Here is a 13,705-nt window from a genome sequence, read left to right as displayed (position 1 = left end):
TGTTCATTTTGCATGTCTGGTGTTCACTGTTCCTAATGTTCTGCACCAGGAAACTTCTATTACTACTTGTCTTGGGCCCACACGAAGCCAGTTGTTACCCTGACTTCCTACTGGGAGGACATTAGTCATCGCCTGGATGCTGTGAACATTCTCCTGGTTATGGCAGAACGGCTGGTAAGTTGATCTTTTCTACATTCCCTTTTCATCAGACTGAAAAAGTTATGTGTTTGTTAGGATAAGGCCACTATAGCACAAGACTTCAAAATAGAGGGATACACAAGAGAAAAGTTGTTTCTTCTTTTTAAAAAACACAAACAAAAAACTTTTTATTGTGAATTGAGTGAAGGTTTTCAGATCATCAGTTTTACATTCAACAAAGCCTACACTATGTTTCATCTCAATGATTGCAATTCCCTCCATACAACAACAGTTATCCCGCTTTCTTCCTGTACTTCCTATTTCCAATTCACCCTCTTTCCCATCCCTTCTCAATTTTGTACCTAGGCCAGTGTTTCCTTTTTAATTTTGAATGATTGACTGTACCTTACTAAATTGTTGTCCCCCCTGTATACCTAAGTGAACACACCTTATTGGTGTTGTTGCCCCCTCTATAAACCTATCTACTGCTTGGCTGAAAATTGGGCCACTAGGGTGAGTTCTTTTCCAGTACTGAAGGGTGTTTAAGGGCCATAGTCTCAGGTTTCTCCAGTATCTTTCTGACCAGCAAATACCTGGCCTTTTTTGTTTTTGTTTTTTTAAAATAATTTTGAGTTCCATTCCATATGTTCTGCACCTTCTAATGTGATCCCTTTCAGAGCAGTTGGTAGTGGTAGCTGGGCACCATCTAAGTTCTTCTGGTCTCAGGGTCATGGAGACCGATGTTCACATGTTCCATTACTCTGTTGGACTAATTGATTCCAAGAGTCTATAATTTTCATCACTTTCCTTTCTTCCATACATGAAGACACTGATAGCTGCACCTTAGGTTGCAGCTCTTGAGCTTTAAAGATCGCAGACACTACTCACCAGAGTAGGATGTAGCACATTGTCTTTGTGGACTATGTTGTCCAATTGACCATGGTGTCCTCTGAGACTATGGTCCTGAGCCCCTAGGCCCAGGAACTCATTGCCTTAAATATTTGATAATATCTAAGAAGTTTTCATCATTTTGCCTACTGTATGCTCCACCACATTCATAGTTGTGCTTACAGGAAACGTAAATACCCACGTACAAATATCCTCTTTCAAATTCTTATATATTTGTGGGATATACAAATATATATATCTATATATATATATCCCACTCTTCCTCCCATACTCATTCAGCTTGTCTCTCTGTCCATGTATCTATCCATAGAACACTGCTGTTCCAAGGTTGTGTATAGATCACTATTTGCCTCTATCCCCTTTAGCCCTTGCATACCTCCTTGTGTCTTCACCTGTCTTCATCATTCTTCTGCCAACATCCCTCTTCTTGTATATTGCCTTCCCATGTTGACATGTGTCTCCCCTCTAGCTAGTGAATCACTTTCCCTTCCCTCACACCCTTGGTAACCATAAAAAAATGTTTCTTTTAGTATGAAAACCTAAGAAAAGCAGTTTCATTAGTAACAGTTGAAGTAGGCAGTCCAAGAATGGTTTGGAGCTTCTGTTACGCTGGGGACCCAGGTTATTTCCCCCTTGTTGCTCTGCCATCACCAAAGAATTATTATTGTCTGCATGGTAGAAGACAGCTCACCCTACAATATTTCAGCCTGAGGGAAGGGGAAAAGAGAGGGAGGCGATGGCATTGTGCATTTCTCTGGAAGGGAAAAACCCACAAGTCATACTCTATATTTCTACCCACTTCCCATTGGCCAGAATCCAGTCATATAGTTATATTTAACTACAAGGAAGCTGGGAAATAGTTGGCCTGGACAGACACGTGCCTAGATAAAAAATTCTATTATTGAGAAAGAGCGGAGCATGACTTTTGAGGGGTCGAAGTCCAGTTTCTGCCACAATTTGTATGTAAAGTATCATGAGAATGGTTCATGCCAGTAACAACATGGAAACAGTGCCTTTTAGACTGGAGGAATTTTCTTCCTCTTTGGAGCTCTAGTGTGATATCTGTGATTATCCATCCAATTGACATGGGTGAGAAGAAGAGGGCCATATTTGGGATATTTCTAAATAAGTCAGATACTATTAGATAATGATAAAATCCATCTGATATTAGTATTTTGACTTCTAAATTAGATTAATATTGTTTTTTTCCCAATGGTTCAGCATCTGTCAGGGATAGACATACCTGATTTAAGACTCTTGGTAAAATTTAAAGATATTCTTTTATATTAAAAAGGGCAAAGTATGGAATTGTTGAAGAAGAATTGTAGGTTTAAGTTGTTGTCATTGTTATGTGCTATCAAGGGCAACCCTGCATAGGGTTTCACAAGGCTAATTGATACTAGTGCTGGGCAATGCTCAACCTCTTTGCCTGTAGATATTCAAACTGTACACATAAGGTACCGTCTTCATTAGTTCGGAGGTGGAAGCCCTTAGTTGGAGGGTTTATTGAAACAATTAAAACGAGTAAAGGAAAGTGTATACACTTAAGTGTCTGTTCATTTACTACTCTTTTGGTATAGAGCCACACCTTTTCTTTTGTCTTTGCTTTTTTAATTCATTAATTTTGGGGGAGTCACAAGCAGCACTCGTTTGTATCATTTTCAGTTTGGGTTTTATGGAATTGGAGCCAGAACTTAGGTGATTTCATAGGCACCTTCTAGGCAGCGTCCTTCTAGATCTTGTGATTTCCTCACAATGTTTACTAGAGTAAAGTCGGTTTACACTTCTCCAGTTTAAGAGCATTTTGTATTCTGACATCTTTATGAGTCTTTCCAACAAATTTGATTTAGTTTTCATTAAAAAAATCATTTCTTTTTCTTTTCTCTTTTTATTGTGAATTGAGTGAAGGGTTACAGAGCAGATCAATTTTCTATTCAACAATTCATACACATTTTGTTTCAACTCATTGACTGCAAAAATTAATTTCCTTTGGATGTTTATATGATATTCTATTGGATTACATGATTACAATAACAAACACAACATGCACAGGTTTGGGAACTAGCAGTACTGATTCTTGGTAAGCAAGTAACTCAGAAAGAACAGAAGAACATGGGCATTCAAAAGATTAACATAAGCATGCTGAGTCTATGGGCATTGATCCGTGTGCTATGTGGTGGTTGTTGGGTGCCATCGAGTCAGTTATCACTCATAACAACCCTATGCACAACAGAATGAAACACTGCCTGGTCCTGCGCTATCCTCACAATTGATGTTTGAGCTCATTGCTGCTGCCACTGTGTCAGTCCATCGTCTTCCTCTTTTTCAATGACCCTCCACTTTATCAAGTATGATGTCCTTCTCTAGGAACTGGTCCCTTCTGATAACGTGTGTGAAGTATGAAAGATGAAGTCTCACCATGCTTGCTTCTAAGGAGCATCTGGCTGTACTTCTTCAAACATAGATTTCTTTGTTCTACTGGAAGTCCATGATGCTTTTAGTATTTTTCTTCAACACCATGGTTCATATGCATAGAATCTTCTACAATCTTCCTTATTCATTTGTCCAACTTTCAAATGCATATGAGGCAATTGAAAATACCATGGCTTAGGTCAGGTAACACCTTAGTCCTCAAACTGACATTTTTGCTCTTGAACACTCTAAAGAGGTCTTTTGAAGCAGATTTACCTAATGTAATACATTGTTTGCTTTCTTGACTACTGCTTCCATGAGGATCCATGCAACATGAAGTCTTTGACAATTTCAATCTTTTCTCCATTTATCATGATGTTATTTATAGGTCCAGTTGTGAGGATTTTTGTTTTCTTTACATTAAGGTACAATTCATAATGAAGGCTGGAGTCTTTGAGCTTCATCAGTAAGTACTTCAAGTCCTCTTCATTTTCAGCATTCTAGGTTGTTTCATCTGCATATCACAGGCTGTTTTTGAGTCTTCCTCTAACCCTTGGTTTGGCTGATGATATTGAGCTTTTCCACCATCTCTTCCCATAGATGGAGTCGATATGAATCCTGTATTCCATCTAGTGAGGTCCCTTTTATGTTATTTAAAAAGGTATTGGCAATGAATTAAGTCATTGATCTTGCAAAATTCTATCATGTTATCTCCAGCATAATTTCTATTACCAAGGCCTATTTTTCAGCTACTGATCCTTTCTCTTTGTTGCCAACCTTTACATTCTAATCACCAGCAATGATCAATGCATCTTGATTACATGTTGGATCAATTTCAGAAGGAAAAAATTCTTCAATTTCTTGGTAGAATTCTTCAATTTCATCATAACCGGTTTAGTGGTTGATGCATAAATTTGAATAATAGTGTATTACTGGTCTTCCTTCTAGGGATATGGATTTAATCCTGTCATCGACAGCATTGTACTTAATGATAGATCTGTTCAATTTGTTGTTCCTGGCATAGTAAACCATCTGATTGCCAGATTCAAAATGGCCAATACCAGTCCATTTCAGCTCACTAATGCATAGGAGTTTTATGCTTTCCGTTGCATTTTTGACAACTTCCAATTTTCCTAGATGCATACTTTGTACATTCCATATTCTGATTCTTAATGGATGTTTGTAACAGTTTCTCCTCATTTTGAGTTGTGCTTCATCAGCAAAGAAGGTCATAAAGGCTTTGCTCCATTCATGTCATTATGGGCAACTCTACTTTGAGGAGGCAGCTATTCCCTAGTCGTGTTTTGAGCAACTTCCAACTTGAGGGGCTCATCTTCTGGTACTATATCCATCTATGTTCTATTGTTATTCACAATTTTTTTATCTTCTGTTGCTATACCTGACAGTGTTGTACTGCTATTCATAAGGTTTTCAGGAGCTGAACATTCAGAAGTAGTCTGTCTCTCCCTCTTCCTAGTCTGTCTTCGCCTGGAAGCTCAGCTGAAACCTGTCCACCATGGGTGACCCTGCTGTATTTAAAATACCCGTGGCATAGCTTCCAGCATCACAGTAACACATAAGCCACCACAGTATGACAAACTGACAGACAAGTGGTCTTTTAATCCTATGAGACAGTTGTAGGTAGGTCTGTTATGAAAGCCTCCACTGTAAATGTAGCGAATTACTCTAGCTCATTCTGTCTTTATTAGCTAATGCACAGAAGTAAGCAAATGTCTGTCTGTTTTCCTCAGTAATTGCCTCTCTTTACTAAAGTCTCTGCTCCTTCCATACTAAAGTCTCTGATGCACAATTCCAAGAGGCACTCTACACAGACGACAAGGTGAAAGATCCCTTCTGAATCCATCTAGGGAGGTATCTGATTGGATTGCAGCAATAGGATGGAGTTTATGACTCTTTCAAAAAGAAAGTAGTGTTTTAATATCACTAAAATTCATAGATAAACTGATGAAAACAAGCTAATTAATTATGGTTTGATTTTTTTTTTAATTTTTTTTTTTGCCTTTAAAGTGAGGATCTGTGTCCAAGATAGCATGTTAAAAAGTTACCTGGGTTCAGTGTAGTTATAATATTCATGTGAAATTTGCTTCTGTTTATATATCACTTTAGGTCTATTGTCCCCAGCCTTGCTGATTTTATTTTATTTTGTGTGTTATTTTATGTATTTATGTAAGTATATACATGGCTTCAAAAATCAACTATATTGGAAAAACTATTTTGTTGCTTAAAGATATCAGTGTTGATCAGGGAAGAGAAGTAACTAGTACTAAGCTATAGTCAGTGCTACTAGCTCTGAAAAACCTCTCATTTCTCGGCTCTTAAGCTTTTTAATATGTTTTAAAAAATGTTTACTCCTGAAACTAAAAGTTGAAACTTTACTGGTTGTAGTAACGTCAGTAAACACAATTATCAATTCTTTCCTCTTCCTCCAAATTCCTCAGCAATCAAACCTTGAGGCTCTAAAATCAGGGATACAAAGCAAAATTCCTGAAAACCAGTTGGCTGAAGTGTGGTGGAAGTTGATAGATGAAGTTATAGAAGACACAAGGTATGACGACCCTATTCTTATCTCAGAATTTCCAACCTAATCCTCCTCCCTTAAATGACCGGAACCTTTAGAATTGTTTATAATGTTTGCCTGAAAAATAAATGTGAACCATTCAAGCTTCTTAAACAAGTTTAACTAGGAGTTGTCACTGACTCACCACCAGGAAAAGCTTCACTTTCTGACTGGGTGCCAATTTGAAAGCAGGGGAGGAGGCTAAGGTTGGCCCCGCTCCAGGAAGCACCTCCCAGGGCAGCCTCAGGCCAGGACTCTGAGGAGGCGATGGCCAGGTCTGTGCTCTGCTTACCTGCGTTCCATGTGTGCCCACTAGACCTCCCCCAAAATTGAGTCTTGGCTCCTATAGAGAATGGGATTCAAGGGTGGAGCATAGATTTCAGCATTCAGAACAAGGTTCCTAATTCATAAATATCATTTTAGAAATAGCCTTTTCCCTTTCTCCTTCACTAAATGCCTAATGAACCCTGTGAAGGCGTAGGCTCTGTTAGGTGAAACCAGTACATTTGACTTGAGTCAGAGGGCCTTTCATAGCTATGACTTGGGGAAACAGCTCAGATATTCTGACATTTGGAAATCAAAGGGGGGAAGTGATTCATTCCAAACTCATTTTCATAATTGACCAAGAAAGCACTGGACTGGGAGGATCCAAAAGTAAAGTAGATTGAATACTTTTCGCAGCAAGAACCGTGGACATTGTTTTGCTTCTAGGGGAAGGTCCTAAATCTTCCTGTCTTCTTGTGCCTTCTAGTGGTGGAACCAAGTAACTGATATTTAGCTGAAATTAAAATACACTGCAAACCTGCTTGAGAGTTTTAGAACTGGGTCCTCAGGGATCATCTTTTTCAGCCTCCTCATTTAATAGATGAGAAAACAGAGTCCCTATAGGGTGAAATGTCCCATCTGATGCGCAGAGTCCACTCTTCCGGCTACACAGTTCTCACCATCAGCATCTGCTCACTGAGGGTCTCACATGGGACTTTGGAGCTAATATACATAGTCTTCTATGTATATGAATTATTCTATGGATATAACCCTGCAAGTGTTATATATCCCAAGTAGAAATATTTGGTAATGACTTTCTTGTGGAAAATGTCTGTGCCAATTATAATTTGCTGAACAAAATACGGGTTTTACCTAATTTACACTTGTGATATGAATTGTTTTGAAAGAATCAAAGGGGAATCTTTTTAGCAGGGAATTCAGTGATTAAGGCAAGCCATTCTAGGATTCCCTTCACTGAAGAAGCTGGGTGACATTCAAATGGCAGTCACTCTAGGTAGGGAGAATATGAGGAGAACTTTCTGGAATTGTTGACAGCTCTATCCTGCAGCCCCACCAGCTGCCATGGGAGAAGAAAGCTCTGGCAGGTGAAGGCTGATTCTGGTCCCAGCTCTGCTATTTTCAGAATCTTTGGGGTCCCATCGCTAGACTTAATTCTCACTGGGGTTGGCCTACACGAGTGGTTATTAACCATTTTTGCACTCATGGGCCTCTTTGAGAATCTGATGAAAGGATGGAAATGATAATAATGACAACAATGAGGCAGTGCCATGGCAATGTTATTCAGACATTATTATGTGACAGGCTGGGCTCTAAATACTGTCCATAGATTAATTCATTTACTCCTCACAACAGCCCTAAAAGGTAGGTGTTGAAAACAGGAAAGCAAGAGATTAAGTAACTGATCAAAATTGCAAAATTAGCAAACAGGGAGCTAGAATTTATACCCAGATATTTGGTCCACAGGCTGTGGACTTCTTCACTGTGTCACACAGCATGTCCAAGGATTCACAAACTTCCTAGCCTGTCTGAACTGCCTGCTGGTGGCGGTGGTGGTTATGTGCCATGGAGTCGGTTCCGGCTTATAGCGGCCCTGTATAGGGTTTCTGAGACTGTATATCTTTATGGGAGCAGAAAGCCTCATCTTTCTCCTGCAGAACAACTGGTAGTTTCAAACTGTTGACCTTGAGGTTAGCAGCCTGACTCATAACCACTACACTACCAGAGCTCCTTCTGAATGGCCTAGTGGCCCACAATCTCCAAATTAAGAACTCTTCAATTAATTATTTCTAATCTTTCTTCTACATCCATCATTTTGTGGATCTATAAATGATTCAAAGAATCAAAAGAAGGCAAGTCCAGTGTCTCCCAGCTGCTGTTCTGTTTCCATACTCTTCAGTGACTTAGGTGAAGCCCCAGGAACTACTTTGGAATTTTTTTCTCTTGCATTCCTCATAAGAATTACCAAGCTCATTGTTGCTGAGTTGATCCCAACTCATAGTGACCCTACAGGACAGCGAACTGCCCTGTAGGGTTTCGAAGGCTACAACTCATATTGCCATATCTCTTTCCCATTCAGTGACTGGTGGGTTTGAACTACTAACTTTTTGATTAGAAGCAGAGCACTTACCACTTGCCTACCAGGGTTCATGAGAGTTATTGTTGTTGTTAGGTGCCATCGAGTTGCAATTCATAGCAACCCTACAAACAATATAATGAAACACTGTCTGGTCCTGTTCCAGCCTCACCATCATTTCTATGTTTGAGTCCATTGTTGTGGACACTGTGCCAACTCAACTCGTTCTTTTCCACTGACTTTATCAACATCCTCCAAAGACTGGTCCCTCCAGATTACATTTCCAAAGTACCTACTATATAGTGAGAATTAGGAGACTGTTTGGCGTCTCCTAATTGGTAGAGAGAGACAGGTCTGCTCTACCAATGCCATAGTCTAAATTTCAGCCTGAACCAGACTTGTAGAGTTAGGAAATTGGTGTGGTTTGCAAGATGAAAACCAAACCTAAGTGTTTTTGACAGTTCTGAAGCCTAAAATTCTGTTTCTTTTTCTTTAGATACACGCTGCCTCTCACAGAAGGAAAATCGAATGTCACAATTCTTGATACTCAAATACAAAAATTACGGTCCAGAGCTCTCTCCCAGATACATGAAGCAGCTATGAGAATGAGGTCTGAAGACAACACAGATGTAAAGTCTGTTTTGGCTGAAGTTGAAGACTGGCTTGATAAATTAATGCAGCTGACTGATGAGGTGAGCCTTTTAAACTACATGAACATCACCTCATGTGGAAGAAGGAGCCTGTGGAATGGCACCCAGGTTGAGAGTGGTTGAAGAATCTAGAACATTATCTTGGATATTGAGCAGCGCTGAGAGATGATGAAATCAAGGGTTGGGAGTGAATAATGGAAGTGAATGTCATTGAAGTCAGGACAGGAAAGGAATGTTGAGTTGGTAACCCTGGAATGGTCTTCAAAGGGGAAAAATTATTATCATGATCATGATACAATCAGACAATACTTCAAATAAAGAGATGAAGTGGCAGATCACTGTAGTACAGAGAAGTTAAAATGCCAGCTATCATTGGCGTCGGGAAGACTTAGAATACGAGACAGATGGTCTGCCTGTGTTTCATAAATTATAAGAAGCCTGTACCCTTTGAACACTGGTAATGTCCATCAAATGATATGGGAGATTAGATACCATGGGTCAGTTTGTGACCCATGTGACAGAGAAGGACTTCTCCATAAGGTTTTCTAGGCTGTAATCCTTGTGAGGACAGATTGCAGGTCTTTCTCCATGGAAACACTGGGTGAGTTCAAGCTGCCAATCCTTCAGTTAATAGTTGAGTGCTTAACTGCTACACCAGTTAACTGTTACACAACTGTTAAATGAGATGGGTATTCCCTAAAATGCCCCTCAGAACTGAGTAGGTGGGGCTTTTAGCAGGAAAAGCCCTCGGTTCCTTCAATTCCTTTGGCCAGTTGCAACCTGCCTCCCAACCCTTCGATCTCCCCGTGGGCCACAGAACATGAGTCTCAGGAACACGGGGCAGATCCTAACCACAGTGTTTCTGTACTGGCAACCTGAGGACCCTGGACCAGGCATTTAGACTAATCATAGCTTTTCTTCCTGTTCTGTCTACTCACATGACCAGCCACAAAACAGTATGCCTGACATTATAATCTGGATGATCCGAGGAGAGAAAAGACTAGCCTATGCACGAATTCCCGCACATCAGGTTTTATATTCTACCACTGGTGAGAACGCATCTGGGAAATACTGTGGGAAAACCCAAACCATCTTTCTGAAGGTACCTATCTTCATCACTTGTATATGTGAGCTACTAAAATGCCGATCCCGTATTCATGAGAAGGGGCTGCTTTGTAATTTGCTAATCAGTGTATGGTTTAAATGATCATGATCAAAGCTAGTCCATTTTGGCCGCTCCTTCAAGGGCAGGAATTTTCAGAGGCTGCTAGTATTCAATTAAGTACGCTCTGGTAGACGTCTTTGTGACAATATTAACTTGGTATGATGACTGTTGTGCTTTCTGGTATGAATTTCCCCCTTACTTAAAATAGCTCATCCAAAGCAATACCTTTCTTCCCTTCATTCGAGTGAATGTTTGAGAAGGAGATGAAAAGAGAAGACAGTATAGGTAGATCATGAAATCTGTTGCTCTAACTGAAGGTGTCCTCGCATTGAGAACTCTGAACATACGTAGAGTTCCTTCATGAACTGATGAAAGTCATTGGCTCTCAGCTCCAGACGAGCACACATCACACATGCATCCAAAGTTCTTGCACATGCTCTGGGAGCTTCCTAAACATTCCTAAATCCATCCCAGGACCCCATCCAGAGTGTTTGCTTTGTGTGTGCACATGGAGAACTAAAGGGGGTGCTGGGATGGGAACAAAGTTATCAGAATGGTTCCATCTGCATGTTCGACATCTCTCTCCCTGGGTAGCCCCAATTTAGTTCTTAAATCCTTCAGATTAGGGAGAGAGTGAGATGAGAAAATGCAGCGTCAGGGCAGACTGTTCTCTTAAAACAAGAAGATATCAGCTAATGTTTAATGCATACAAGGGGGCTTTAAAAAGTTGGTAAAAGAATGGAATTAAACTTTTTCCAAGAACTTTTTGAATCCCTCTTCATAACGTCTTTGCTTTTCAATCCGGGGGCTGGAATAGAAGCAGCATGACTGTCCTCTTGCAAGTGTTTCTAGGTGGGATAAAATTATCCTAAGATAGAACCACCATTAAAATTGACCTCAGCAGTAGGTGGAAGCAAACTGACAAATGAATAAAATTTCACAGAAAGTGAGAGAGAAGATTAAGGTGATTTCTCTATATGTTAGGTTTTACTACTTTAGTGGATCCACAGCAAAATACTTTCTGGATAATACTTTGTTTATTGGAGTCTACGAATGTTCTCATTATCCAGTTTGAAAGTCAGTGCTTTAATTCAGTGGCTGTTTTCGGTTCTTGGACTTCTTTATACTCGTAAAGTTACTGAGAAGTCCAGAGAGCTTTTGCTTATATAGGTTACATTTATCAATATTTACTCTAATGGAAATAAAAATGGATATGTTTTAAATCTTTTATTAATTCATTTTAAAATAGCAGTTATAAACATGTAATCATAAATTCCATATTTTTCTAAAATATAGCTATATTTTATTATTTTTTTAAATCACTGAGCAGAGTGATACTGTTTTTCCATTTTTACAAACCCCTTAATGTCTGATTTAGCAGAAAATAACTGGGCTTTCATATCTGCTTATGTATTCAAACTGCTTTTGTGTTGAAATATATGAAGAGAAAGCAGCCTCACAGAGATACATGGCTGGAAAAGAGAGGAATCTGTTAATAACCTTTTCAGATCATGTGGGCAGTTATTTTGGCTACAACACCAAACTCAAAGGTAGCAACTTTTAAAAAGATTAACTGCAATGCGGAATCTGAAACCAGTCAGCTTTGCATGCTGCTGCATTGACCTTATGTCACCACAATTAAATACATTTAAAAAAAAAAAGATGCATTGTGTCTTGCACTTTGAATGTCTCTTTTCTCCACTGATCATTTGGAAAACATTGGTTCACTGAGTTCCGTAGTTCTTGCTAATGTTGACGTTGAATCACACTGTATGTATTTAAAATCACCACCTCCCTTATCATAAGCATCTTTATGTATTGGCAAGCGATTAGGCTCCCTATGGCAAATTTTCGAAAATTCTAATTTTTACTTGAAAGTGTGAATGTTGTCAATAGCAACAAATACGGTCTATTCTTTTTCTTGAGGTGGCAAGTTCACTGTATGTCCAAGAAAATTCTGCCCCACACTCAAGTCTGAATAACCATATTTGCTGCTAATCACTGTTTCAAGTAAAAATTGTATTCCATTCAAAACAAAACAAAATCCAATAGTTCTGCTCACAGCTCAAACAAAGGCTTAAGAGCATTTTCGCATGACCACCTCATACTCCGAAATGCAGTAGAAGTACTCTCTGCATGCACCCTTCTCAGTCACACAAATATCAACAAGATGTGCATTCAAGGTTGAGCTTTGATATGATTGGTGATTTTCACTGCTTGATCAAGAGCATTCTTAATTAAAGCTGGCATTTGGGGCTTTTTAACTGAGCATGCGTTAAGAAAACGATTACTACTGGTACAATTTGGTGCCACCGCCTTGATTGACTGTTAAAGTGCAGGGAATTTTGTCCACCATTGTGAATATGATGATACGGTGGAAAAGACATGTAACATCTTGGTATTGTTATGAAAATACTTTTGATCGTCTGAAAATTTCCAGCAACTCACAACAACATTGTTGCTTTAATTGTCAGTTTCATCTTTGCTGTAGGATCATTGGAAATGTTTTAAGTAAGCAAACATAGCATTAGACTGGTGAGAGCAACACTTAGATTTTCCATTGTTTTTTGGCTTTAACTTAACGTCACAAGCTGTGCCCAAGGTAACATGTCATTGTGCCTCTCACAGTATCCACAGGAAAAAAACAACGGTCCCAAGGTGCCTGTAGAATTGCGTGTTAACATCTGGCTGGGCCTAAGTGCTGTGGAGAAGAAGTTCAATAGCTTTGCCGAAGGAACATTCACCGTCTTTGCTGAAATGGTACATTTACTGGCATCACTGTCTTTTCCTTTTGCGGGGAGTACTTTTACTTTTCATCCTTGGGGAAAGCATTCATATGTTCAAACAACAACCTCTACCATCACCATCACCATCACCTAAAATCCTAACCCAAAAAAATCTTAAAGAGAAAGGATAAGAAAATGTAAGATGAAGGTGTTTTTGTCAACATTGGGATTCATCAGTCGGTGGTTAATGTCTTTATGCCATAATTCTAAAAGAAGGTAACCCTGAGCAAGGAAGGCTAACAGCCAATCCAGACTCCCCAGTCTCACCAACAGTACTGAAATGGGGTGCTCTTCCAATCCCCAATACTAAAACCCCATGATGGTCAGTCACATGTTAGTGCCCAGTGGTGGGACACCAAGTAGCGATCTAACAAGAAACTCTTCATTTTATGTATATATAGCTGACTGAAAGAACCCAGGAAATGGTTACTTGAGATTGTTATTGTTGTTGTTGCTAAATGCAACACCATTTCTCTTCAATTTGTCATTCCTGGCATAGTAAACCATGTAGTTGTCAGATTCAAAATGACCAATACCAGTCCATTTCAGCTCACTAATGCCTAAGATATCGATGTTTATGCATTCCATTTCTTTTTTTTTTAATTAAATGTTTTTATTGTGGATTGAGTGAAAGTTTACAGGGCACATCGTCAGTTTCACATTCAACAATTCATATAACTTGTTTCATTACATTGATTATAATCCCCT

The 13,705-nt window shown here is 39.3% G+C and overlaps 1 protein-coding gene across 2 annotated transcripts in view; it reads left to right on the top strand.

The window, feature by feature from the left end:
• Window positions 1–13,705, top strand: part of MYOF (myoferlin) — a 188,516-nt gene that overhangs the window by 96,740 nt on the left and 78,071 nt on the right. For both annotated transcript variants that reach the window (XM_006831148.1, XM_006831147.1), the window contains 5 exons: window positions 50–174; window positions 5,919–6,025; window positions 8,893–9,088; window positions 9,993–10,148; window positions 12,840–12,971. In XM_006831148.1, coding sequence (XP_006831211.1) covers window positions 50–174; window positions 5,919–6,025; window positions 8,893–9,088; window positions 9,993–10,148; window positions 12,840–12,971 — 716 coding nt within the window. The remainder of the gene's footprint in view (window positions 1–49; window positions 175–5,918; window positions 6,026–8,892; window positions 9,089–9,992; window positions 10,149–12,839; window positions 12,972–13,705) is intronic.

This window comes from Chrysochloris asiatica, unplaced genomic scaffold, assembly GCF_000296735.1.
Source record: "Chrysochloris asiatica unplaced genomic scaffold, ChrAsi1.0 scaffold00003, whole genome shotgun sequence".
Classification (NCBI taxonomy): Eukaryota; Metazoa; Chordata; class Mammalia; order Afrosoricida; family Chrysochloridae; genus Chrysochloris; species Chrysochloris asiatica.
Note: the sequence above shows the minus strand (reverse complement) of the source record. Positions and strands in the feature narration are given on the sequence as shown.